At 34.9% G+C, this 27,573-nt stretch overlaps 3 protein-coding genes and 1 pseudogene across 4 annotated transcripts; 2 read left to right on the top strand and 2 right to left on the bottom strand.

Annotated features, from left to right (window-relative positions):
- Nucleotides 1-1,902: 1,902 nt before the first annotated feature.
- Nucleotides 1,903-11,986, bottom strand: LOC145220542 (DBH-like monooxygenase protein 1 homolog; annotated as a pseudogene). The gene is made up of 15 exons (XR_013858213.1): nucleotides 11,777-11,986; nucleotides 9,250-9,360; nucleotides 8,040-8,189; nucleotides 7,638-7,716; nucleotides 7,245-7,426; nucleotides 6,235-6,309; nucleotides 5,899-6,003; nucleotides 5,484-5,586; nucleotides 4,952-5,121; nucleotides 4,578-4,672; nucleotides 4,135-4,291; nucleotides 3,652-3,785; nucleotides 3,214-3,313; nucleotides 2,727-2,819; nucleotides 1,903-2,413 (listed from the first exon to the last, which is right to left on the bottom strand). The product of XR_013858213.1 is annotated as a DBH-like monooxygenase protein 1 homolog (transcript).
- A 3,768-nt stretch (nucleotides 11,987-15,754) lies between these two features.
- LOC145218325 (ATP synthase subunit C lysine N-methyltransferase-like) lies at nucleotides 15,755-17,927 on the bottom strand. Its single transcript, XM_080085732.1, has 5 exons — nucleotides 17,696-17,927; nucleotides 17,511-17,630; nucleotides 16,734-16,808; nucleotides 16,557-16,670; nucleotides 15,755-16,497 (listed from the first exon to the last, which is right to left on the bottom strand). The coding sequence occupies exons 1-5, from the start codon at nucleotides 17,837-17,839 to the stop codon at nucleotides 16,357-16,359; spliced, it is 594 nt and encodes a 197-aa protein (XP_079941858.1). The 5' UTR covers nucleotides 17,840-17,927; the 3' UTR covers nucleotides 15,755-16,356.
- Nucleotides 17,928-18,247: 320 nt separating this feature from the next.
- Nucleotides 18,248-19,695, top strand: LOC145217871 (tRNA wybutosine-synthesizing protein 5-like). The gene has a single exon (XM_080085240.1). It carries the CDS (start codon nucleotides 18,312-18,314, stop codon nucleotides 19,239-19,241), a length of 930 nt encoding a protein of 309 aa, XP_079941366.1. The 5' UTR covers nucleotides 18,248-18,311; the 3' UTR covers nucleotides 19,242-19,695.
- Nucleotides 19,696-19,717: 22 nt separating this feature from the next.
- LOC145217869 (general transcription factor 3C polypeptide 4-like) lies at nucleotides 19,718-27,564 on the top strand. Its single transcript, XM_080085238.1, has 10 exons — nucleotides 19,718-20,041; nucleotides 20,154-20,278; nucleotides 20,538-21,050; nucleotides 21,810-21,930; nucleotides 22,213-22,366; nucleotides 24,092-24,258; nucleotides 24,967-25,148; nucleotides 25,356-25,488; nucleotides 25,713-25,948; nucleotides 27,042-27,564. The coding sequence occupies exons 1-10, from the start codon at nucleotides 19,730-19,732 to the stop codon at nucleotides 27,196-27,198; spliced, it is 2,100 nt and encodes a 699-aa protein (XP_079941364.1). The 5' UTR covers nucleotides 19,718-19,729; the 3' UTR covers nucleotides 27,199-27,564.
- Nucleotides 27,565-27,573: the final 9 nt, after the last annotated feature.

The following is a 27,573-nucleotide window of genomic DNA, read 5'->3' as shown; positions in this document are numbered from 1 at the left end:
TAACATAGCCTTGCCGAGACTTGCCACGCCATTGCGTTAAGATTCGTGGCAAAACGCCGTTTCGGCAAAAACTGGTAATACGGAATTGCTGTCCAGTCCGCTTCGGCTTACTTTTATCACTACTTACCGCTTGTACATGGCCATAGTGTACACTCACATAAATTTGGCCCTAAGGCGAATGCTACGAGTTAACCGAGATGTAACCTTATCGACAATATCAAAACCTAGGCACCCTGTGACGTAATAATGGGTCTGGTTTCATCACGCGATGTATGTGAACGAAAGTAACTTATATTGTTCTACAGTTCCCAAAAACTCTAACACTTGTCATCGTTAGTGGATCTTATTAAGTATTCTGTATGCCATAGCGATTTAGATTGTGGTCTCGTTCAAAGTAAAACTCCACTCGTTTTGAGGTATAGCGTTAGCATATATTGCATTACAGGTTTTTAATTTACTTATTGTCATAAATGCACAATTTGTTTTTTAATCATGTACTAGTTTTTTTGTCATGTTATACTGTAACCAGACATGGGGTCGAATACACGCGTCCTGTATTCGAATACTTTACGAATACCTGCATGATTGTATTCGAATACATGAATTCTACGCACTTTTAAAGTTAGGCAATTCAAATTTTATTCGAATAATGCGAGTCAAGTATTCGTATTCACGAATTGTTTCATAATGTTAAGGTGACAGCAATTCGAATTGTATTCGACTAAAACGTGTCAAGTATTAGTATTCAGGAATAGTTGACCAAAAAACAACAACGTGTAATTCGAATGCTATTCGAATAAACCCCAAGCGTGTTTTCGTATTCATGAATACTTCGTACTTTTTTAGATGAAGCAATTCAAAATGTATTCGAATTAATAGTTCTTATTACTTGTATTCACGAATTGTTCAGTTGTTGTAAGAAACAAACAATTCGAATAGCATTCGAATGCACCGATTCGGATATTTGTAATTGCGGAAAATAAAAGCGCCCCGAAACTTAAGGTATTCGATCAAAAAGTAACATGGGTTTGTGAATTGCAAATTTATTGGAAAATGCAATTGCAAATTTATTAAAAATGCAAACCAACGGTCTCTTTTTGCCGCATTAGCTTGACTGATTTAAGTCTCCGTTATATAAATTTCCCTAAATTTGCGTGGGATGTTTGCTTCATGAACACGCTACACCTGTCATATGCTGAGAAAAACCCAATGTTGCAAGCTTTGTAACACAATTCCATTTATGTAACGTCACAATTAAACTTCTATGTGTCATTGTTTCGTAACATAAACAAAAACTTGTCAAATCAGGTCACATTCACTGCCAATTTGAATTGTATTCGAATCTATTTGGCAAAAATATGTAGCAAAATATTCTCGACTACTCCTAGTCTGGAGGTAATCGACAATTCGAATTGTTTTCGTAAAAATGTAGTAATGTATTCGATTTTACGCATCTTACGTTGCCAAAGGCTGACAACAATTCGAATTGTATTCGTACAAATTTAGTCTTGTATTCGATTTTACGAATTGTTACGTTGCCAATCGCTGACAAAAATTCGAATTGTATTCGTAAAAAATATCGTGTATTCGAATTTGCAAATTCTTAGTTTGGCAAAGACCAGCAACAATTCGAATTGTATTCGAATAAATTTACTCAAGCTTTTGCATTCATGAATTGTTGCTTTGAAAGTTAACATCAACTATTCGAATTGTATTCATGCACCATCGAACGAAAGCCAAAATCATTCTAATACAGCAAGAAGGTGGCAAAGCCTGTATTCGAATGCATTCGAATACGAATTGCCCCATGTCTGACTGTAACAAATTTTCCCATAGTGCGGATTTGAAAGTTTTTTTTGCCCTCGAAGCAGTTTAAGACCCCTGCATTAAATCAATATGCGATTGTTTTTCATCACGTTTATTTGAAATTGCTGATTTTTTACTTCATTCGATCTAAATAAACTACAATATAAAAAAACAGTGAAGTAAAATGGGTGAAATTGTGTGGGTAAATACAAATAATTAACAAAAGTGTTTGTCGATGCTAAACGAGAGATTTTTACACTTGTTTGTACACATTTTGCGCCTTGAAGACGTATCGTAAAGCATTTACTACTTTAAATTAATATTTTAAAACAGATTATTAATATTTTTTGATGTAAATTGGTTTGCGATTAGGGAACCTATTTTAAATGAAAAAGCTTGTTACAAGTAGCATTAATGTAAAACACATCTGCACTGGTGAAAATCGAAGAAGTGTGGCAGATGATGTAGTGGTTATAGATGTGGTTGTGGTTGTAGCAGCCATAGTAGTCGTTGTAGTCATTGTCGTGGTTGCGGTGTTTTGGGAACAGTTTGGAGTCGGGGCCACATACGGTTGAATGATTTTGGTCAGGTTGAAATTGAAAGCAGGCTGCAAAGCAATTTTACGAATTAAACTAATAGTAATAGTAAAATGTGCACGATGGCGTTACAATTATGTCACCACGATGTAAAAATGTGGCATTTTAGTAAATTCATTTGAAACTTTTTGTAAGGTTAGGTAGGCTATGCGTTTCAAGGGATAAAGGGATAAAGGGATAAATACATTTACATTTAAGTTAACACCGTACATTTAAGTTAACACCGTACATTTAAGTTAACACCGTACATTTAAGTTAGTTAACAAATACATTTAAGTTAACACTCTGTTTAATCAGTTGATAGAATAGAACACAATAACTTACGAAGTTTGGATTAACTGGAAAACATCGTTGGTTATGTGGAATTGCTTGCAGAAACAAACTAAACTCATCCGCTACTGTTTCGTTCCAAGAAACCTTTAAAAAAACGACTTAAAAAAGCAACTAATTATTTGCATAGAAAAGAGCGAGGAAGCAAAACATCGTACATTTTGAAACTTGAGCCTACAATTAGCTGTGCCCCGAGCTGACCAATTTAGAAATTTTAATCCACCCCTGGTTTGCCATAATTTTGTTTTCTCAAGCAAAAACATTTCGCGATAATGCTTTCTACCAATGAAATATCTAATGAAAAACATATTAAACCGATTACCACCGAATACCAGAAACCAGGTGAAGTTTGGATGTAAGCATTGCTTTGTCTTTGCGAGGCACTAAACATTTTTTTAGATGTAGGCTAACAATAAATGTAGTGCTAATACGTTAGATCAAAATCATAAGCCTAGTTGTCACAAAATCTTCCATCTCTTACCGCGTTAACAATTTCCAACACAGTTAGTCCAGCTAATTCAGGAGGCTCAGTTGCAACCAAACTGTCCAACGTACTGTACGGTCCTAATTGACCTGTAACACTGCAAAAAAAGCAACCATTTTAGTTTAAATTACCTATTATGTTTTAGCATTAACTCATACACCAATGGGTAAGGACAATCTTAGTTTTGGCACAAGGTCACAACAGATTTACATTGACCAATTGACATTAATTTGTGACCTTTAGTAAATGTTTAAATGTTGTGGAGAAACGAATTTGTAAGTTTAAAAGTTTTGAAAATTTGGACATTGAAGTTAACAACAGAAAAACCTATCATTAAGACATCATTTTCCAAAATGAGTTGTGTTTCATTAGCTTGCTTATAACACGGTTGTCGCATCTACTATAAATTAGAAACTTTTTAAAATTAAGACTTACGTAAGATTCGTTATTCCGAAGTAGAAACCTAAAATAACCAAAAGGTCCGGAGACGACGAGCAATCTGTGAGTTGTATTTTAGGATAATAATACAGGAAAGACATACACATCTCCTGCTGGGTGCCGAAACCGCCCTGAAATTTTATAAATAATCAGTTGTTTTTCGTAAAATAATGGCTAGTGCACGGTTTAAAATACTTTTAGAAAAAAAAAACATTTTAGAAGAAATGTCAGTATATGCCATATTGTTTGTTATCATTATTTTGTCTGAGTTGTAATACCGGACCCTTAACTTGGTTTCGAAGTCGGTTTAAATGTAAATACAAGGCCTTAATAAAAATACCGAATTAGGTTTGAAAGTTACATTTGCCAAGGTGAAGACACGACACAAATGTGCGCGAATATAACGACAGGAACCTAACCCGAAATACTCCGGCCGACTAATATCCCTGAACAGGCTGTTATTTTTCGTCAACGACTTACGTAAGTTACGTTTGATCTGCCTTTTGAATTGTAATTGCAGAGCATCTGCAATGAATCGTCAGGTCTGATAGTAACTTCTTGGGGTAGCGTTCTTGTTTCTTGGTAGTTGAAGTCGTAGTTATTGTCACTGGCAATGGGTTCCAACTCAGTCCCGTTTCTAAAACACATTGCATAAAACATGGCTTTTTATCACAATTCGGCCCCAGGTTGTTACGCGGAAAATGAGACTCATTCACACCCCAAAAGAAACGTTTTTGCGACATTGCTATGAATGTACTGTAATCGCGTTTCTTGGACTTCTGATACAAACGTTATCGTGTAGTGAAAATTTATTCAGTAACTGCCTAACCGAGTTTTCCCCAGTAGTAGCAAAAGTGTGCAAACTTAGAACATCTCTAAACATTAACAACACAATAAAATGTTAAATAGTGCTTATAGTGTACCTGATATGTTTCAGTTCCAACGATCTTCCCAACAAATGACTGTGAAGCTCGATTGCAAAAGCATTTACCGACGTTAGATTTGCTGCTCCAATAGCCTAAAATGGACCAACTTTAGAACGTGGCAACAATATACTGTACCCCACGAAAAAACAATATTTTTGGTTGGGCTAATATTTTCAGAAATCAGATGCAAAACATTGTGGTCTTATTTGCCAACTATAGCGCATTACCCAACCATGTATTAATAAGAGTCATTTTACGTATTTGTTTTCCATAAAATAATTTTTTCATAAAATAATTTCATAAAATAATTATTTGTTAAAAAATCTGCGAATTTAAGCCATTTATCCGAGTTTTTAGTTTGTCTAACTTACTTCTGTCAAGCATCTTGGACTACATTCTGAATAATCTTCAAAAGTCTCAGCGTTGGGTGGAATGAGATGATTGAACGCGGAAACACTGTGACCAACCAATATGACACCAGCATCGTGTTGTCGCAATTGTGGGGTGTATGTGATTTTCAACCCGGAACTATCAACAATATCTGCCACAAAAGTTAATTAGGATTTGCTATGCACTGTACACAAAGTTGCATTAAATTAATGATGCCCAAGAAAGTCAATCTATTCATTTATTTGACATTTCCTTTCAAGTTCCTCGTAATTTTTTTATATATTACCAACCGTGTTTTCTTATCAGTTTTCAGGCTATAGTGGCACTGACTTAATTGTACGTTGGTTTATCTTAACTTCTCATGTTTTATACACAAAAAAACATTTTTTTAGTGGCGTGTGTATTCTGTTTTTCTACTTCTACTTGTAAACAATATCGATTACAAGTTACAGATTGCTAGTTGCTATCGACAGTTTTAAATTACAAATAAATATAATATTGACTTGATTTTACCGTTTTTCATCGTTGGATTGTCGTAGTGGGTTTCCATGAGAACAAACTTAGGGGAGTCTGCAGTTCCGATTGGAAAACCAACGTGATTTGGGAAGACAAAAGCCTTAAGGTGAAATAGAAACCGTTATATTTTATTATACATGTCAATTGTGCAAATAATTCTCTCTTCACCATACTGTATCTATAGTTTTGTCAGCAGGTAGTGTTTTGGCAATACCCAAATACTTACACCAAGCTATTGCGAAGTTTTTTTCACAAGCGTCACATTTTAGTGTTTGTAGATAAAACTAGCAACGTTCACATCAGGCGAATATTGAGGTACAACTTTTCACACTTTTTTATTTTTTAAATTTTTACACATTACTTTAACAATTGTGAAAAAAAACAGTAACATTGACAATGAAGTGGGTTTTACCGATGCTCCAATTGCCCATGCTGCCATCAGTTGGGTGCATTGTAATTGCTCAGGAGGAGCAGTTGATTCATAGCATCGATTGTCTACTCCCAAACTGCTTCCATTCTATGAATCATATCATCAAACTCATTATTTGTATGCGTAATCATGTGTCATGTTAACTATAGCTTATTCTTTTCGTTGTTTGGAAATTAAATAACAAAGCACACATAAAACGTGTGTTCAAGCTACATTTGTGCTATATCCCAAACAAGTGTATACTTTACACAACAAAGAAAAGCTAAAAAAACATTTTGAGGTTAAGTTTGAATGAAACAATCGTGTTTGAGTACTTACAACGGCCAGATCGCATTGGTAGAGCAAGATGTGATGAACATGAGCTTCATTGCCGGCCTGTACAACTGCTTCAATCTAAAGAGTCGACAAATATACTGATTAAATTTCAGTTAAATAAGCGCTTTAATATAAACCCCATTTTTGACTGTGCAGTACTCGGTAAATCCGGACCCTCGCTTAAATTTCGGAAAAATGATTTGTTTGTTTTTTAACAAAAACACTTTGGTTTATTGGAATAATTTTTCCGGATATTAAACAATGTCTTTCAATACCTCCCATTCCGGATTTTTGGTCATCAAACTATTTTGCAGTTAGGTGGTGATTAATTATAACAACTGCTTGCTGTTGGCTACTTGTTACGCATAATGGCCACACTGCCTGTAACATTATAAAGCGTGTAGACACACTTGGGTAATTGACATCATTAATACGATATCAGATAAACCGGATTTTCGCCCAATCCAGATAATTTGTAGGTCCAATCGAGTCCAGATTAACCAAGGTTTACTGCAATTGCCCCATTTTTGAAATTCTTTTCCAATTTTGAGGATGGTCATCAATTGCCGAAGCTAAGTTTGACCTTTACGACACCAAGTACATGTGTACGAGACACTGTTTAAAAAATACTAATCATTAAATCAGAAACAGATTTGAAAAAGCATTTTTTACAAACAGAGAATAAAAACAAGACTAAACAAATATTTTTTACGCCGCCCAACACCTTGTAAGGACGGTACAGCAGCAGTGTGTTCAACCATTATCTATCAATTGTGCTCTTCACTGTTTTGCGCTTCGAACCATTTTAACGTTGCGCAGCTATTTCTGGCTTGGTGACTGGTTGAGTGTTATTGTGTCGCTATGATTTCTTTAAAGCGCGATAAAATCAAGCGACTAAAAGTTGTATCTTTGTTTATGATCTGACATGAGTTGTTCAAAAATAAATTAGTGTTCAGTTTTTTGGACAAATAGAAGCGTACCAAGTTAAACAAATATTCTGCATTAATACGCACTTGCACAATATGTTGTGGTGTGTTGATAGCGGGTGGAATTTCCAGCACACGACAGTTGTAATAAGTATCAACCGCGGGCACAGCAAAGTTGTCATTAAGTAAGTCGAAATTCAAGGTTGTTTCTCCAGCTGGTGGTTGTTGGCCGTCGTTGGCGTAAGTAAGTACAATCAAACTTCGAGTACCTTTAAGACAAAAAATCTAAATTACCGCAACTAAACTAAGAATTTAGCAAATGACTTTTATTAATTTGTGTATGAGAGAATCCAAAATGTAGGAATCCAAAGTACCGTCTTGGACTGTACTAAAACAGCATTGCTTGGCAATGTTATTTTCTAGTACCTACAGTTGATTTCAATGTCAAACGTTTGTAATTATGCAATTTGACAAACTAACCTCTGTTAGTAGCACCGTGATACTGGATATCTGGGCCGTCGGTGGAACCAAGTGCATAAATTATTCTCATGGTATTCGACTAAACACAAATAAGGTTATTCCTGTGTTAGGTAATATTTTTGTAACAAGAAACTGTAGTTGAAGTTACGACGGGCAATTTTCTTGAATGCTTTTACGAGATAATTTTAACAATCATATAGTACAGTAGTTTATCATTATATCTCCTTTTTTCTTGTTTAGCGCTTAAAACTTTAACTCGTTTCGAAGTCCGGAAATGTTACGCAACGGCTTGTCTATACAAATGGAATGTTTTTTGACATAACTGACATAAATTGAATGTTCTTTCGACGGAAATGGTATGTTATACGTTAACACGTGACGTCACAGTAAAAATAAACGTACAGTGAGCGTCATATCATCGCTATCACAAGCCGTGATGGGTCTCACAAACTTCACGCGAGTCCAGCCGCTTTCTTCCAATCCTCCGAGGGTCTCAACATTTTGCTCGCCATCCAAAGGTGGAAAAGTGTTAGTGTCTGCTCCATGTCGGTCCTGTTACAAAATTTGTGAACATTTTATACCCTGATAAAAAATTAGTTTAGTCAAAGACGTAAAGGCCAGAAAGGTTTTTTTACATTACATAGTGCAGTGTTTCTCAAATCGTTTCAGGCCATGGACCATCTGTTCAGTTATAAATGAATATCGTGGACCAGTCCATTGCTAAGCAAGGATAAGGAAAGCTTCCACGACAACCATATTGGCATGAAATATACATTCCTACAATACAGAATTTCAAAAAGTGATCTCTAACAAAAAATGGCCAATAACTTGCATAAGCTTTTTTCACACTCAATATTCAATAAATTATATATGCAACTGTTTCCAGTTTAATACCAAATACAATTAACGTCCACCCAAAAAGTCATCGTGGACTACTAGTTGAGAACCACTGGTCAAGTGCAGACGGCAACAATCGTTGTTTCGTAAGGGCCAGTTGTTGTTGACTGAGCCTTAACCAGGGTATACAGTAGCTCAGTTGGGGTTTATATATGTATATATATGAAGATTTATTACAAAAACTAAACAGATCGTTTGTTTGATTTGTTTAAAAAAATAGGCAACCGACATTTTAGACATCTTTTGCAAAATGAAGCAATTCGTTGCATGTGTATGTCCACTTGAGAGTAAAAACGCATGGGAAGCGTGTATAGGCTAAAGTGGCCATGAAAAAGTATCTCCACAGCCTTTGCGTCAACACCTGTCATCGTATTCCATACAACAAACTTTGTCTGAACCAGAAATTAATTTCGTTTTTGTTAGGTTTCCACATGTAAATTGCCACTTAACGGGAGGCAGAATTCGTCACGCTGGTTTAGAGCATTCTGGCGTTATTTCTCTATTTTCGGCAGGAGATTATTTTTGTTGGATTTACATCAATAAGTCATTGTTTCAACGTTCGATTACATACACGAAACAAATCATCACGATCATTACATACGAATGACAACAGCAAAAATCTGTGCCATGCTACTGATAAGTCCTCTCACGCGTACAACAATATCTGGTTACATTGTTATGGAACACTTGATACAGAAAATTGAATATGACTTACCGTGACATTTGCCACACCGTTTGCCACCTATCCTACATAGATATCAGCATTTGCCATCCCTCCGCCGGGAGAAAATCCAAGTCCAACCCATCCAGTTGTTTTCCCTTGAAGCTGAAATATAAAACATTAAAGCGATCATTACATCAGGACCCGTAACTTGGTTATAAATAGGGCAAATATTTTTTGACTTGTCAAAAAAAGTCAAAATTTTAGAATAGGTCAAAAATTGTCAAAATTGTTTACAAAGTCAAATTTTTTTACAAAGTTAAAATTGTTTACAAACTGCATTGTCGTGGTGTTGTGGAGGTTGCACTGCCAGCAAACTATTCGTTTTACACCTTGTAGCCTACTTTATACTGTTGTAATTGGCCCATTGCCCCAATTATTGCAAATCATAAACCATCAAGTGAGTGAAACAATTAGGTTGATATGGCGTGATGCTCAACACACCTCAAAACGTGCAAAATTTTGGTAGGTCCCAAGTCATTTTACGGCAGCTGCAGGTTAGGTGCAGCTCTTGCTTCGGTTTTGCTTTAGATACTTCATGTATCTTTCGTTTATACAAATGTATTGAATAATTTTCGTTGTGTCTTAGCTGAAGTTTTTTGGCAGTGATTTTTAAAGTTTTTTAAGGTCAAAATTTGTCAAAATTTTCAATTTGTAGGTCAAATTTTTTCGTTTTTTAGTTCAAAACATAATTGCCCTAGTTATAAATTATTATTTTAATTCAGCGGAAAACAGTGTCACCAACGTCTAATAGGCAATTGTCTCAAATATGTCAAAGATTACTGGTCTACTCCCAGCTTCATTTTTTACATGCAGATATTATGCAGCATGTGCGAAATATATGTTTATTTGTTAAAAGTTGAAATAAGAAATCGCAAATAGAAAAATAAAACGAAAAAAGGAACCAAAACACAGGCAAATATGCTAAGACCCACTTGTCACTCAAATGGTGCCAAGTGTAGTTATGTGTATGTTATATTTTCGTGTTTGTTTCATTGTGAGTGCTGTTTATTTTAGCGGCACATCTGACACTTGTGGCAATTACATCGCTCTTTTATATTTACCGACTTGGTTAGTTAATTATAGTTGCGATCATTTTCTAAAAGACCTTTTTCTTGCCGTCTTTTATTCTCACAATTATTTTATTCGTTTCGGTGTGCCACTATCTTCGCCCCGAGTTATAACACCAGGTGGTCACTATTGACTATTCCGTTGCGTTGCTAATCGAAATGATCAGCACACAGTGAGACGCTTAGGCCGCGCCTTGCACGGTTTCAAACGAAGTTTTCATCGACGCTATTCTCGTACGTTTTTTGTCGCTTTAAGTCATTTTTCTATTAAACCTTGCTTCACATTTTAGTTATCCTTTATACCACACTTTAGACAACAGTTTAGTGTGTTTATCTTTAATATTAAATTAAGCATTTATTTGCCATACTTTATTTTTAGTGGAGCTATTTCCTTTTTTAACATCCGTGTTGCAAAACAGCAGTAGTCATTTCGCATAAAAAATACATTTTGCAACGCAAGCAAATTTACAAATTCGGTGCAAGACCATCTCGTAAAATTACTTTACATTTTGAACTTTGTTCTACTGGAGTAAATTGACATAGGACTCAGAACCACAGCCGTCTTTTCACGGTTGCCAAGACAAAAAAGCAAACAAACAACTTAAAGCGCTGAAACTATTGTCTGGTGACGATTAATCAAAATGAGTAAATGCGTCCCTTTGTGGGCAAAACGGCTTGCACAATCATTGTTTGAAAGATGACAAGTGACAGAAGGTAACAATAGGCAGTATGTATATAGAACTAGCGGAGTTGAAAGGTTTTGAGAAAATAGTTTTTTAAATCTTGTGTTTTCGTAGTGATCAACCAAAGCTCAAATGTGTGCCGAATGTGCTTTGTAAATAGCAATCATTTTGAAGAATTAACAAAATTCTACAAAGGATATCCATGAAACAACTCGTAAATAAAAAAAATATCCATTTTAGTCCATCAAATTTCATCGGCCTTATAGCTGACCATTCGGTTCCGCTGTATCCGTTGCAGTGCTAATTTTTATGCTAATTTGTTTTAATTTTATGTAAATTGTTTTGTTTTTTTGTTAAAATTTATTAATATTAATATGATCAGTCTATTTTTTGTTATATCTATTAACACAAAGTTGAAAAATGGAAAGAGAATACGTCCGCTATAGTATCTCCGTTATACCTGCTTGTTTTCAAATGCATAATGTAAAACAAAAGCTTAAAAATATTTTAAAACAACTCCACTGCTAATTTAAGCCACGAGCCGCTTACCACTTAGTTCAAAACGGCGTATAGTTACGGGGTTGCCAATTTGTGCAGTGCATATTTATTTATTCGTACTAGAATAGTTTACGGCTTGAATTAAAAACATAATTTGCAACTGCACTGTTAAGCAATTTAGATGACAACAAATAAAAAATTATCTTTTGCAACAAAAGCTACGCGCTATACTAAACGCTCAACAGCCAATTTTGTGAAAGCTATACATACCTCAAAAGTAATGTATGTAGCATTAAATTTCCACCACAAACGAACGTCCCCGTTGTTGTCAAGAATTGTGTTGTGGTCGAAATTCTCACTTGGAGAGAGTTGTCCCAAACCGAAGGCAAATAAACAGAAAAATACAACTGAGACCTCACGGAACATAATGATGATCAGTGTGGTACAGATTATCCTGAAATAATAAAATTGTAAACATATGTTATAACACAAATTAAATTCATGTTTGAGAAATTTGTAATCCTGAAGTACAGAAATTCTGGGAGCGAAGATCTAATGAAATTGTCTATTAAGCTCAATACACCAACGATTCAACCTTAAATAAAATACACTAACAATAGACAATCAGTTCATTGACTGTTTATGTCATTGCTTATGTAAAAAATTTTCAGGAAAGCATTTTCCAGTTTCATGCAAAGAAAATTACACAATTTGTTTGCCTAAAAAAGCCTACGTTTTTTTTAATTGCCTTACTTTCTTCAGTAAAAATCGTACAACAAGTTTGATTTTAGTACAAACACAGCTATACCCCACGAACCGGTTAAAACACCGTGGCAAATCACAGTCGTTTGTAATGAACCCTTTTTATATGAGTGGGTTCCTTTTTTCTAGGCTGCCTTGACAACGAGTGCGCATTTTTAAACAATGGAAAAAATCGTTGACTCTTGTGACGCAAACAGGAGATCACATGATGCAATGCGCACACAATCCATCACAATGCGTTGCGGGCGCGTGATCTTCATGACGAAGCGTTTTTTCCGAAATCTTGCGGTCTTGGCGGCTATGGTTGAATTGCAGGACGTTGGACGTATAACACACACTGCCACCTTTCACCTACTTCTACGTTGCTTTGGCCAACATTGTATGATATTCACAAAATGTGGGAGAAAATACTTGTGCTTCGGAGTTTTTATTTTTGTGACACAAAGCTATCAGAGAAAATATGTTTGTGTATGTGCAAGTACTAGATATGAAACTGCTGTTTGTTTATCGTTACAGAAGTTCTCGATTTGTAACCAATAGATTTTAGTTCTCCCGGTCGCCAGGCTCATTGAAGGCGCAATACCGAATCAGCCGGTCACCAAGCATTCACCACCATATATGGCAATGAAAAAAATCTAATCTAGCCTGGAAAAATCTAGCTTGCGGTGGGATTTGAACCCATGACAGGAGTCTTCCTGGGACTCGCGCTCCACGCGATTTTATGTCCTTTTACACCGTGAAAAATGTAGATATATCCCAATTCCACTGCAGAGAAAAGCTGTCTATTTCGTCTAAAAGAGAAGTCATGCAACCAACCGAAACGAGCTCCTTATCGAGTTTCGGATTTTTGTTTTCTCTTCTCCTTACGCAATCGTTGCATGTGATATAAGTTAGGAAGAGGAAAAACAGCGAACTTTTCCATGACCTATTCCCTTGCTACGGGCGTAAAATTTCAAAAAAAGAGAAAAAATCCATTCTTGACAGCTTGTTGACGGCAAAACTCAGTACCTGACGTAATTTATTCGTAATGAACTCGAGTTGGACTTTTTCAAATAAGAGCTTTAACGAGTGATGCACCGAGGTTTTGGTTGGCCAAAACATTTCGGCCGAATATGCCGTTTTTCAATGTTCCGGTTTTGAAAGCGAACTTTTTGATTGTACGAAATTAATGCCTAAACTTTAAATAGGCTATCGCTTTAATTTAAATCATCATCAATTTACTTATTGTTGTATCCAAAAATACAAGGTTGTCTGCAAAGTCATAAACTAGGTATCTTGCAGTACATAGTTCAGCTGAAAACATCAATCAGAACAAGGAATTTAGGTTCGGCCCAAACTATTACGAACCTTTTTAGGTCGGTTCGGTACATCACCACTTTTACCTATTGGATATTCAGATTTTCAACAGAGTTAACTTTTCAACACAACTGTACGTATCGTCTGTGGTGCCTCGTGGCAAAAAAAATATTGACGGACAATATACTAGGGGGATTTATAATATCCCCGGATTTATAAAAACTTTATGACTTGGCGTAGCCGAGACCTATGGTGCTACTGCATGCGTTGAGACTCTTGTCGAAATGCCGTTCCGGCAAAAACCATTTACTAGAACGGCGGCCCAGGACGTTTCGGTTTACATCAGGGACGGGCAACTTCTCCAGTCGGCGGGCCTGATATGGGAAAATGAAGTACTTGGCGGGCCGGATTCCTGAATCAATACATTAATCGCGCATTTATCCAGTGATTTAAAACGCATTTTGGACCTAATAAACCAAATACAATCAAGAACGTCACAATTACAATACAGTCCAAACAATCTAACTGATATTATAAAATTATTCACCACAACAAATTTAATGCATACACAACAGACTTAGATACTGCTGAAACACTAACTAGGCTACACGTGTGGAAACAAAGGAAACCGTGAAAGCAGGCCACACACATGGTTGGCAGTTATGTCGTAACAATGGATTTATGGTGCAATGGTAACAACGGCGGGAAAGTTTTTTGCTGTTGGGGGGCGTTACTGTCCGTTACAACTATATTTTGACATAGTAAGCAAGTAGTGGGGATTGCGGCAGACTGTGGCTGCGGGCCACATTATCATGTAAGACCAGAAACTGTCTGTGGGCCGCTCAAAATCCCGTCGCGGGCCGGATCCGGCCCGCGGGCCGTATGTTGCCCGCCCCTGGTTTACATTATAATCACTGCTGGTAGGTGATCATAGTGTGGAATTTTTTCCTAAAAGAGACCGAATATCCCTGACAATGAGTATGACGTTTTCAAAAATTAACAAAATAGTTGAATGTCACCAGAACGGGATATACTCGACTAAAGTTTATTGTGTGCCCTTGGTAAATAAAAATTAGAACAGATGTAATCTTTTTTATGATTGGATTTTCTGGAAACTTTTATTGATGTTTTTACAATAAATAGGCTTAGCTTTTATTTATTTAGCAGCTAAAAATGGGTGGGGTGTAAAAGTGAGTTTTTCGCAAACTCTTACACTAGGAATTAAGTTTTAGAGTTAATTTTTTGTATATTTATTCATATTACCTTGGAGATCACATCGCCCAAGTCATCAGCATTTCTGGAGATATAACGTTTTAAAAAGATGTTCATGCTCCACCTGTCGAAATTCAGCTAAATGTGCGACTGTCGTGACTCATGAGGAATGATGTTTGTGTTACTATGCCTGTGGGCTAGATTTGTAACTTTCTGTGGCGCAACTCAATATTTCAAGTACTTTAAAATAAATGTGCGGTATTATTGTCTAATGATTCTAATCAACACAACTCAATTCAAAGAAAACCGGCAGAATGCCTGTTTACGTAATCTGTAGTTTTTCATGTGGCTTTGTAGTTTGTTAACTAACTTTTTGAGATTAAAGCCTTTTAGCTGAAAGAAATTTGTGTTTTTGTTTAAAAAAACAACAAAAAACATCTAACCAACATAATGATTTGGGAGCAGTGTGCTTTTTTGGGGTGATAAGGTTATAAGGCTAGGGCTAGAAGGTTGTCAACAATTCATGTCTAATCATAACAAATTCGTCCACGTCATATTTACCGCGAATCATAAAATTTTCCCGTTTTGTATTCGACTTGGTTCTCCTGTTTACTCAGAGTTGACTTCCTTTTTTGTCTCATTACAACATTCACAGTGACGTCATTTTTCAATGGTTCGCACCCTGACGCTGCCGAGGTCGAATCACGATCAGGTGTTTTAGTCTGTACATGGGTCAGGCGCCTCAACCATTCAGTCAAGTTCGTGCATACAGTTGACTTCCTTATTTTAAGGTTTGTCCGTGTTTTGACAACTTCTTAGTGGCTCTATACCAGTTACTTTAAAACGTCACTTTAAAATAACAAGAGCATGCATTTTCTCTTTTTAGGGGGGAAGTGCCCAAACTTCATTAACCGAATTCGCGACTCTCACGAAAATTCGGTTTTGACCGAAAACAAATACTTTTGCGAACACAATAAATTAAATCGTAAAACGTGTATTTTTTGTGATTACGATGGTACATTCACCGTTGACTAGCGACTAATGTTCGTTAAAATATGCAGAATCAAATAACACTGTTGGACCAGGCTTGCATGGAAATGACACTTATACTAACAGAGAGACATGTTTTTTTGTAAAGCCTACTCGTGTTATGCCACGTTTCCAACCCGTAACTTGAACTTGAAAAATAAATAAAAAGTTGAAAATCATACTAAAAATTTAACACGTGTAAATCATTTTCCATTTATGTTGCAAAAATAACAAACATTAGTCCATTGTAGCAATTTTTACCCACAAGACTAAAAAATACATGTAAAAAAGGAATATATACATGTAATTGTTCATTTATTGAAAAGAGATTATTTGATCTAAAATGTCTTACTGAAGTTTAAACTAAAAATTGTAATTATTACATGTACTTTTTGTGAAAATATAAATTTTAAAAATTTTGGTATCACAATTGATTACAGGGTGTATTTGAAAGCTGGATGAATTGTTTGAGGTAAACACACAAACCATGTTTATAACTATCTTATACGGACTGGACATTAAAAACCTATGTAGTTCACAAGTTAGACCTTTCATACAATGTATGTCCACACTGTATCAACACCTTTTCCATGTGTAGCGGTCACAGGTAGATTAGGGAAAGGAAATCGACAAGCAATTACTTTTGAACCAGGTTTCAGTTCCGCAATTAGTTTCTTCTCAAGGTTTGGCATCTAAGATAAATACAAACATTTATCAGACAAAAACCACAGAATCATGTGTGTGAACATACCAGTTCATCAACACCAAAAATTACAACATTGTCAAATTTGGTATAACTTGCTTTCCACAAATCCATTCTCTTAAATGTGGCATGAGATGCAACACCCTTTGTAATAGCTTGTATCTGAACAATAAAAAAATCAATTACAAAATGCAACCCAAATACAGTAAACTTAAAAAAGCTTACCTTGCTGTATAACACAAGCCAACTGTTTAGTTCATAACCGACAGCTGAAAACCCCATTTTTGCCACTGTGATTACCTGAAATTGGCATAGAAAAATAATGATCATTTAATGCACAAAACTTGTTGCAATTTAAACAACAAACTTGAAAACTGTTATACACAACAAATTTTTAAACAACAATAAAAAAATATATATGTATATGTATATTTATTAGAAATTCAGTGTTACAACAAAATGCAGTTACAGTATAAAAACACAATCTTCTCATCAAAAGCACTGTTGTGTTACCAATATTTTTACTTTCAGGTTCACCTAGGGCAGGGGTGTCCAAAGTGCGGCCCGCGGCGGTATTTCAAGTGGCCTGCAGCTGTTTTTTTCAAATTGTGTTGCGTATGGCCCGCCATCGTCCGGATTAGGTTTTTAGGATTTGGCAACTTGCGACTTCACGCAATTAAAGCCTTCCATGGAACTTTATTTCCCGGCAAAAGGGAAGTGTACATCGTGCTGACGCAACAAAATTCCACAATTTCTTCTAATTCTAAAAAAACGTTGGCCCGCGGGCGTCATCACTTGGTAAAAATTGGCCCCCATTAAAAAAAGTTTGGACACCCCTGACCTAGGGTACACTGTTAAAACCTGAAAATACTACAAAACATGACACACATGAGAAGGCTTGTTGAGCTTTTACCTTCACTGTACTAATGAAATAAAAAGGTTTAATAAACATTGATTTTGTAACCAATACATTACAGTTGTAATTGTAATAACACCACATACCACTCTTCCATCTCCACTTCCAATATCAACTACTGACTTTCCAAACTTTGTTGGATGTTTCAATGCAGAAACTACATTCTTTAATTGAACATCTGTAGCTGGCACAAAAGGCAGACAGATCTGTAATGAAAGTTAGGTTACAAGATGAATAATACGACAGTATTTACCCGATAAAAGTATTTTACCTTTCGAAGCGCCGGAGCTATAAACGAAGAACTGACAATGAACAGTCCTGCAGTTGCTGTCGCAACAAATCCAAATGCAGCCAATCCAGCGCGAGACTTGGGTTGAAGAATATTTTCATCAGTTTCGTCAGAAATTTCCGACATATGAAAGTTTTGGAATGTAGATAAATAAACATAAACTGCTTTAACAAAAACGTGTTTTTTAATTTTGTCGAAAGACGAAAAGACTGGTTTGGGGTAATTCCCGCAATCAAGAAATACAACCAATCATGCGTGCAATTTTTTTTTCGCTCGGTGTATTTATTTTTATTGGGACAATGTTATCGGTTACTGTCAATACTAAACAAGGTCGAGAAAATAATGGAATAACTTGAATTATTACAGTTTAATGTGAATGCAAAAAAATAGTCGTTCTGTTTAATTTTTTATGCTCCCCAGTGCCCACTGCTGTGCTGCTGGCTATGGGAACTGGCCTGGGTTAAATATGTTACACTTGGAATATATTGTACAATAAAGTCTATTTATTATGTACACATACTATTTTGCAGAATATATAAATATATACAGAATATATTATATAAATTTAATGAACTAAGATTTAGGATTAAATATACCTATGTGTGCATGTAATCCTGTTGAAATCCGTTACAATGTTGATAAAGAACTTTTTGCAAGTTCGAAGTTGCATCAACCATTTGTTCTTAAAGGATATGACATTGGACCATGTGTGGAAAAGTGGTCGGTAAAGTATTTGTGTTCAGAAGGAGCTGACAAGGTTGCAACAGCGCATGTAAGTGAAAGTCCCAATATGAATTTCATAGACAAAAACTTTTCATACAAAAAAATGAAGTTTTCAACATTGGTACAACGAGCATCAGAACAGGTTCATGAGGAATATTTTACAACTCCAACTGAATATTACTATTTTCGGTCTTTGGGTGAAGATGTGAGGAAAAAAGCCTCGAACATAAATGAGCAGTTTCCTGCATTAAGCAATGATATAAATTTTCCTGATTTAATCACTGATGGTCACTTCTTTTCCAGTGTCCTAAGAATTGCATCTGCTGGAATGCAACTATGGACACACTATGATGTCATGGACAACTTTTTAATTCAAGTTAGTGGACAAAAACGGGTTGTTTTATTTCCACCCACAGATGCACTTTTCCTTTACCTAAAAGGAGACAAATCAGAAATTGTTGACATTGACAATCCTGATTTAAACAAGTATCCACTATTTGCAAAAGCAACCAAGTTTCAGTGTATATTACAACCGGGCGATGTTCTGTTTATACCAGCTCTATGGTTTCATAATGTAGTTTCACTTGAATTTGGAATAGCTGTAAATGTGTTTTGGAGAGAATTGGATGAATCCTACTATGATGCAAAGGATGTTTATGGAAACAAAGATTTGGTGCCAGCTGCTCGCAGCATGGATATTGTCAACAGAGCTTTGAAAGTTCTTGATGCACTGCCTGGACCTTATAAAGATTTTTATGCTCGTAAAATAATAGCTCACATTGAGGACAAGGCTTTAGCGAAATAATTTTTTAGTTGATTCAGTTTTAAAATATTTTGTTTAAATATGTCGTTTTGTTGGCATAGTTTAAATATCCAAACCAAAATCTTTGAACTGCATTTGACGCTTTGATTTTGGCATGTTTGGTATCAGAATTATGTTGCCAATACAACTGAACTGGGCCATGACACCTTAAAACCTGTCTTATAATGTAAAAGCTCCACTGTTTGCTGGTATAGTGTTTTATATTTTGTCAAGTGGTTTATAGTAATTGAGGCTGTATCTATTTTATACAATAAAAACATTTAGTCAATCAAAAAAAGTTAAGAGAGCAGCACATTATAGGAATGGTTTTATTAAAGGAAACATCTTGTGCATTACATATTTGTTTCAATGATACATTCTATGTGGTTTTTGGCATGTTTAAATAATGGTGAACAGTTTGACTTATTTTGAAGCAAACAAGTTGTATTTTTTGCAGTTAGCATCAACAGTATCTCCACCCTAAATGTAAAATGTCAACTTCTAGTAACCCTAATGAAAATTGGTCTGGGTTATTCTCGGAACTGAACTTACAAAACAAAGTTACCGGAGATTGCATCATTGATTGGTCAAATGATCACAACATTGCAATTGCGACCAACCATAAGATTGTGGTTTGCAGTATCGCACAGTTTGGTAAATCTCCTGAGTTTGACTACACCATTTCCACTGTGTCTCTTCCTGAATCTGAAAACAAGAAAACTTTAAAGAAAATGCTTGATTACGAAAATTTGTGTGCACAATCTTCTAATGTTTTAGCCTATCCAGATTTTGACATTTATCAGGTATATATATTTATACAATTTGTATTTAATTTTCCAAACACAAACTTATACATACAATGCATATTGTTTTACTTACTACAAATGTTAAATTTAAATTATTTTGCTATTACAGTTGCAACTGGATTCAAAGTTTAGCACTGATAAACAGGCAACAAATAATGGTTTTGGAAAATTAAAATTCCTAAACTTTTCACCTGTGGAAAAACCTATACTAGTTGCTACCACACTAGACCAAAGGTTAGCTACAGTAATATGTTTTCTTAGTTGGTTTTACCCTGTAGTTACTCCTGCTGAGTTTTATCAATTTGTTTTTGAGGTTGCTTCAGTTTTTGTCTGGAACAAAAATTAACCTTTTTGGTAATACCCCAAAAGGGAAACAAAAATGTTACCAATTTAAACAAATTAAAGTTTGGGTTTAACATTTTTTACATGATTTTTTGCATGATCTATTGATTTTACTTTTTATGTATGTCTAATGCCCAAACCACATGTTTAGGCTGTTGCTGTACAACTTTGTGTCAACTGCACTAAAAGGCCAGTGGAGGTTAAGCACCAACTTATCACACTGGCTTGACACATATTATGAGTCGAACAAAACTGTTCTGTCCAAAATACTAGAAGTGACATCATGTACTGAACAAGAAGTAATAAGCTCATCTGCAATATCCTGTTTTGATTGGTCCAGAGTGTTAAAGTGTGGGTCACAAAGATACTGTTATTTGTTTGGAGCAACCAGCAATGGTCTAATTATTATTTGGAAACTGAACTTGCCTGCAAGAAATGCAGATGATTTTGATTTGGTTCATATATCAAATGGCAAATGTTCTGATGTCTGTGCAATTGCCTGTGATAAATCGAAAACAAGGCACTCAAAATCGATCATAAAAACAGTTATGTCAACTTATGAAGGAACAGTGATATGCAGTGAATTTCATATTAATGAGGAAGGTGATTTTTCAAACACCAGATCAGTGTCATTGTGGAATGAAAAAGATTACCTTTTCTGCAAGTAAGGGTTTAGATCAGGGGTGTCCAACTCGAACACACCGCTGTGCCAATTTAGGTTTTAAAATATAGTTGCATGCCATGTCTTAAATGGCTTAATGATGTGGACTCAATCCGAATATTTGGCCAATATGTAAAACCCTATAAAATAGTTAGAAAAAAATTATATCCTTAAATGTGAGTAAACTTGTTTATGATACCCTAGAAACCTTTTATTCTGTTTTTGCGACACAAGATACAAATAGTTTGCGACGGGGTTTTAGTTTTGTCAAAAAACGAACAATTTAATTAGTGGGTTGTGTAACCTTGATACTGATAATCTTTACTGAAGTTAGAATAAAGGCCAAAAAGAGTCAATAGCAGCGAATTTAATTGTGTGACAAATCCTAATGTTTATCATCTCATTGTACAAAAGCTTGTGTACCATTTTCAAATGTCCCGCGTGCCACTTTTGGCATGCATGCCACATGTTGGACACCCCTGGTTTAGATAAACTTGGACTAATAATAGTTCCTTCTTATTCTGAAAATGTTTGGCTATTTTAAGTCAACCACAAATAATAACTGTTAGATATACTAAAAGTGGTTAGAATGCTGATTATATGTTGCAAAAACAATGATTTATGTTCAATATTTAGAGAATTGCATTTTTAGTTAAAATTTACACACACTTTTGCCAATTCAAGTTATGGAAACAATAATAAATGTCATTTTTAGAGTTTTGTTCTGTGTGATCTTGCTTGACATAAACTAACATTTTTTAGAAATCTTCAGTGGTTTTGCACTGGTGAAGAAAAAAAGTGTTTCGTGTTTGGAACTAAAGGTTCACACATAATTGTGTGGGAGATCGGTGATGATTTTAAAATCAAACAAGAAACTACACAGGTACAGTTACTTTCAGTGATTTAGTGATAGCATTGCTATTAGATCAAGCACTGGTTTTTAAATAAATAAACCATAGTATCCTTTGTATCATCTTATCTCTACACTTGATACTTTTGCAGAAAGTGTCTACTTTTTGTTGTAAACATCAACACAGAATTTGTATCTTTCGTTAGCTTTGTTTTGTTTTAAATTGTTGTTTTTTTGTTATATTTTTGCTTTCAAAGTAACATAAAGCCAGGTAAAGATACTCTTTTGTGAGGTTTTGAAATGTTCATTTTTTAGAATACAAATGGATCATCCATACTTAATTTGAAAATATGTAACAAAGTCCGTAATTCAGTATACACCTGCAACGAAAATGGAAATGTGAATAAATTTACCTGTTCTTACCATCCAAAGTTAATGCTTTTTCTAGATGAAACACTTTGCCAAGCAGGTACAGTATTTTTATTATGGGTCCCCTTCCCTGAAGGGGACACATATTGATTTTACTCAAATTGTTTTTGTTGTTTTTGTTTTTTTTGTTTTTTTCTTCCTTTTTTTTTCTTCCCAAAGTTTGTCCGACTTGTTTTTCCATCAAATGTTTGATGGATGTGACTGAAATTTACACAGATGGTAGATATAGTTATGTAGATGTGCATCCCACTTTGTTTTTGTTGATAACCCCAGTATTTATCCCGCTAGCCCCCTAAAATGGGTATTTTTCCCCCGAAGTTTGTCCGACTCGTTTTTCCATCAAATGTTTGATGGATTTGGCTGAAATTTACATAGATGGTAGATATAGTTATGTAGATGTGCATCCCACTTTGTTTTTGTTGATAACCCCAGTATTTACCCCGCTAGCCCCCTAAAATGGGTGTTTTTACCCAAAGTTTGTCCGTCTCGTTTTTCCATCAAATGTTTGATGGATTTGGCTGAAATTTACACAGATGGTAGATATATTCATGTAGATGTGCATCCCACTTTGTTTTTGTTGATAACCCCAGTATTTACCCCGCTAGCCCCCTAAAATGGGTGAGTTTTTAAACAGTGTCAGAATTGGCTGAAATTTGGATTTCTTGTATAGTATGCCATTTATAGGTCTCGATTGTTGTGTTCAACCCTGTAGTCCTAACATTTACCCCACAAGCCCCTAGGCCTAAAGTGTAAAACGTATTTGTATGTTACTGGGCACCACAAACGAAAGATTTCTGTTGCTCAATAGTGTTACAAGGGCAACCAGTTGTATGTTGCTTGGTGGACGTTTTTGCGCCATGGCAGTTAGGGGCTTGTTAACAGCCCTATGACATCAGAAACATTAACGGTTGTTGCTTAAAAAACCCCTAGTGGTCGAAATTTTAAACATTGGCGGATTGAATCTAATTTTATAGTTTGTATTCTACATATTATTATTATTTAAGCCCAGTGCCGATAACCGTGTTTTACCTTACAACACCCAACTTTCTCATGGTTATGTCTTGAATTGCATTATTTTCAACTTTGCATGTGTGGGGACCCATGAGTTTTTGCCTGCAGAAACGACTAAGGTTATAAAAGACAATGGCTAATATGGGACCCAATACAAAATAAGCATAGGAAATATATTAATGTTTTAAAATAGGTTATAGTGTGAATGCAACAACAAAATGTGCTAAGCCACCCTTCTAGTTTGGGATACATTTTGTGTTATGGGACTAAGTGGATTTGTCTGTAGTATTAATAAATTTTTTATCAGGGTTTGAGTTTTTTCACATTATTATGTAGCAAATTGAAAAAAATTAGGACCCTACTAAAGGCATGTTTTAAATTGATATGGTTGTTTGCTTTTTTGTACCTTAAATGCGATATCCGTGTGTAATACATTCTAGGAGAAGGTCCAGAATATTGCAAAATTTTTTAGATGAAGCACTTAATTTTTTTTACAAATATTATACTTTTTGGTGCATTATAAAATGAATCTAGTTAATCACATAACCAATTTCCCAAGTTTTAAATGCAATGAACCTTATTGTAGGAATTTACTATTCTTAGACAATTAAACGGGTTGTGTGAATAACTGGATTAATGTGTATGTTCATGTAAAGTACTGATCATGTGGAAAATTTATTTGCTTGACAGCAAGGCATAAAAAATCTGTTGCATATTACTTCTTTCAGTTTGTTATCTTTGTTGTTTGTTGCAGATGATGCTTGTTACAGAAATTTCGCACCAGTTACATACCATGGTATTACAGTTTCTCCCAATGGGGCTTTTCTTGCAATTGTCAAATCTTTTCCAAAAGTTTGCAGAAGTGTACAAATTGATAACACAGCTTTTTTAAGCATGCAGCGTCTCATGAAACCAGAAAAGGTAAGTTTATTTTTTTACAAGATGTTTACAAAAATAATAGTTTTTTGTGTATTTTTCCACTCTTTTTGTGCCTCACATGTTAAATATTTAGTATTCCTTGTTATGCCAAAAGGGTTTGCAGGTTGAACATTTTAAATCATCATCATTCATCATCATCATTTCATCATTTTTCTGTCCCGCTTAATTCTTAATTTAGTGTTGCGGGGGCAGCAGCTCAAGATTGAGCCTCCACACTTCACGGTCTTTCACCACCTCCATTGTAAATACATATGTAAAACATATGTTTTTGGTATATGTTGAGTATAGGCCAAGCACAGTTAGTTTTATAGTTTTTAGCAATAAGCATCTAATGCATAGGGATAAAATATATCAAATGTATGATTGCCAAAAACACATTTAAATATAAATAAGCTGTTGTTGCCAGGCATACTGTACAACAATTATTGCTATAACCACATATTTTTATTGTAAAATACCCCATGCTTTGAATACATTTTAATTAACACACCCAACAGTTTGTTAAAACGTTTGAAAAATATTGTAAGTTAGAGTGCAGAAGTCAATGTATCCTATTACGCAAAAAAAGCTTTTTTAAAGGTAAAAAATACCAAAAAAATTCTAACACTCTAGTTAAAAGTAATTGCAAAAATCTATACACAAAAGTAGCCAAAGCAATAAAATATGCAATAAACCTGTCCTTTTTTGCAGGCTTCGCAGATTTTACATCAACTTACAGTTGTGAACACCAATGTTGACATGTTCAAATACTTTGATTTGTTTGAAATCATCCGACAACACTACTTCTTAACTGAGGAGTTCTGCCCTGTTTTAAAAGAATTTTTATCGTTGCCTGTCTCCAAAACAGACACAGTGGGAAGTTTACACCTGAGGTGATGTAGCAACAAATATGTGTGTGGCAAATGAACTATCGCTGACAATTTTTTCTTGGCCTACAACAATGTTTTTTTTTATTATAAAAATGTGTTATTTTTTATTGAATAAGAGTCATTGAATAATATATAGCCTCTAATGATAATTTTCGTATATTTTAAGTGTACTTTTATGCTATGGTGTTTTGCAATACTATTCTATTGCAGATGGTACTTGCTAAAAGCCAAAGAAGGTTTGGAGAAGCAGACAAATATTATGGATTCTGACAAAAAGTGTACTGAACAACTCAAACAGGTTGAACTAATGCTGACTACACGTCAAATGATAAAAGTTATTGAAGTAAGTCTTGTTTTAAACTGAAGGGAAATGTTTGTTTAACTTTTTTTCAGAAGTAAGTAAACCAAATAAATGAAATAAAATACCAAATGAAACCCAACTGTTTGTCAGATTGTTTTTTTTTAAAGATATTTTTGAGTATTTTATAACAGATTGCTAGCTACACAAACTATGTGTTTAACTACTAAAAGCAAAGCAAAAATTGTATTTTGTTTTTTACATTTCAGTGTTGGCTAAATGCAGATGAGCCAGTCACGCCACAAAGTTGTTACATTGTGCCAATAATAACATGGTTGGAATCACACCAAAGTCTCATTCCTGCAGTCCAACAGTTGACAATAAACCAAGCGAAATATGATGAAACATACTCACAATTACCAAAAACTCACATCTGCTACTACACTTCACAGCCTATTAAAATATCAGAAGACGCTCGATTTGGAATATCACCCGATGGTTCAAGGTCATTTAGACATATTTACAAATAAAGTGTTTTCCTAATCTTTTAGGAAAGGACTATATCTATGTTTACACAACAATTTGCATACTTTGTCAAAAAATTACACTATATGCCAGGGGTTCCCAACTGGGGGTACTCATACCCCTTAGGGGTACGAGATTGAATATTAAGGGGTACGAAGATGCTTGGGCCAAAAAGCAGCTTTTCAAACAGATTTCACAGCACGGTTTTGTTTTGGAATTGATATCATGCCATTACAGTCTTTGCTTTAAAAAAACAATTGTTATTATTTTGCAAGAAGTCTCATTGTTACATAACAATGTTTTTACTTGCTGCCAGCATTAAACAACAAAGCACAAAGTTAGGGAAAAAATGCACAGATAAAGGGGCATTCAATTTAGTCTTGCTGTAAATCTGCTACAAACGGTCTACTATCCATCTCTAGAACTAATGAAAGTAGGGGAAGGTGAGGCAAAACAGGCACTGCATTTTTTTATATGAACTGTCACTACCATTTTGTTTTGCATAACTAGAATTAAGACTAATTAATGTTATGTAAAACTTGGAATAACTGCTGCTCTTTCTAGCAGTCTAAAATAGAAAAAAATCTTAAATATGATAGCCTAATTATATTCTTGGATAAAATGTTTAGTAAAATATTTTTACAAGTTTAGAATACGGGTTAAACATTTAATGGAGCTATAAAAGCAATTTCATTTAGCAATATACGTTTGAAAAATTCCATCAGAATTTTTTTGGGGGTACGAAGAATACTCTGACGTGACAAAGGGGTACGAGCAGCAAAAAAGGTTGGGAACCGCTGCATGCTATATTTATTAAACAATATTGTTCTTTAAAAAGACTGTTTTCTATGTCAAAATAAGCAGAAATTTGTATGACTAACTTTGGTAAAGCGGTTGCTAAGTTGGTTATATGTGAAGTTGTTCAAAATTCTGCTATATATAATCATAATCACAGATGAACTTTATCTTTTCTCTTTCAATTACTCTTCTGGGAGATTTTATTAAAAGATTGTTTTTTTTGCAATTTTAGCACCATCTACACAAAAATCTTAAAAAAACTGTGTGACTTGCAGGTGGCCCATTTGCTCTCTGACGTTCAATGTGTTGCAAAAGCCAGCGAAAAGATCATGTTTGCTTTCTGGGCTTTATGCAGACACCGAAGTGGGTTCAAGTTGGACAAATTCATTACTTCAAGCTCCATGCATCTTTTCTCATGCTCCATATACATAAAAATAAAATAGTTGAATATTTTTGTTTCAAAATAAGAAGCTGCCGAATGTTGAAAATAAACAATGCTGCTTTAGTTTTTAGTTTGAATTTTATATATTTAGCCTTCATAGTAATTCCATTCTGAAGCTAAAGGCTGTGGTTTACAATTGATTGTAGATACAGACATTTTTTTTTCAAGTGGACACCATCTGCAATTACCTTCCATTTACACACATGAAAATTGATTATTATTTTTTTTGCACTTATATAGGACACCATTGAACCCAACGGTTTGGAAAATTGTGTGATTCCGCTATCTAAGCAGGTGTTAGTAATGTACTGGCATTTCAATATTATGTAAGGGTCAATAAACTCAAAATTTACTCATTCTTCTTG

Source organism: Phallusia mammillata, chromosome 3 (assembly GCF_965637545.1).
Source record: "Phallusia mammillata chromosome 3, kaPhaMamm4.hap1.1, whole genome shotgun sequence".
NCBI lineage: Eukaryota > Metazoa > Chordata > Ascidiacea > Phlebobranchia > Ascidiidae > Phallusia > Phallusia mammillata.
Note: the sequence above shows the minus strand (reverse complement) of the source record. Positions and strands in the feature narration are given on the sequence as shown.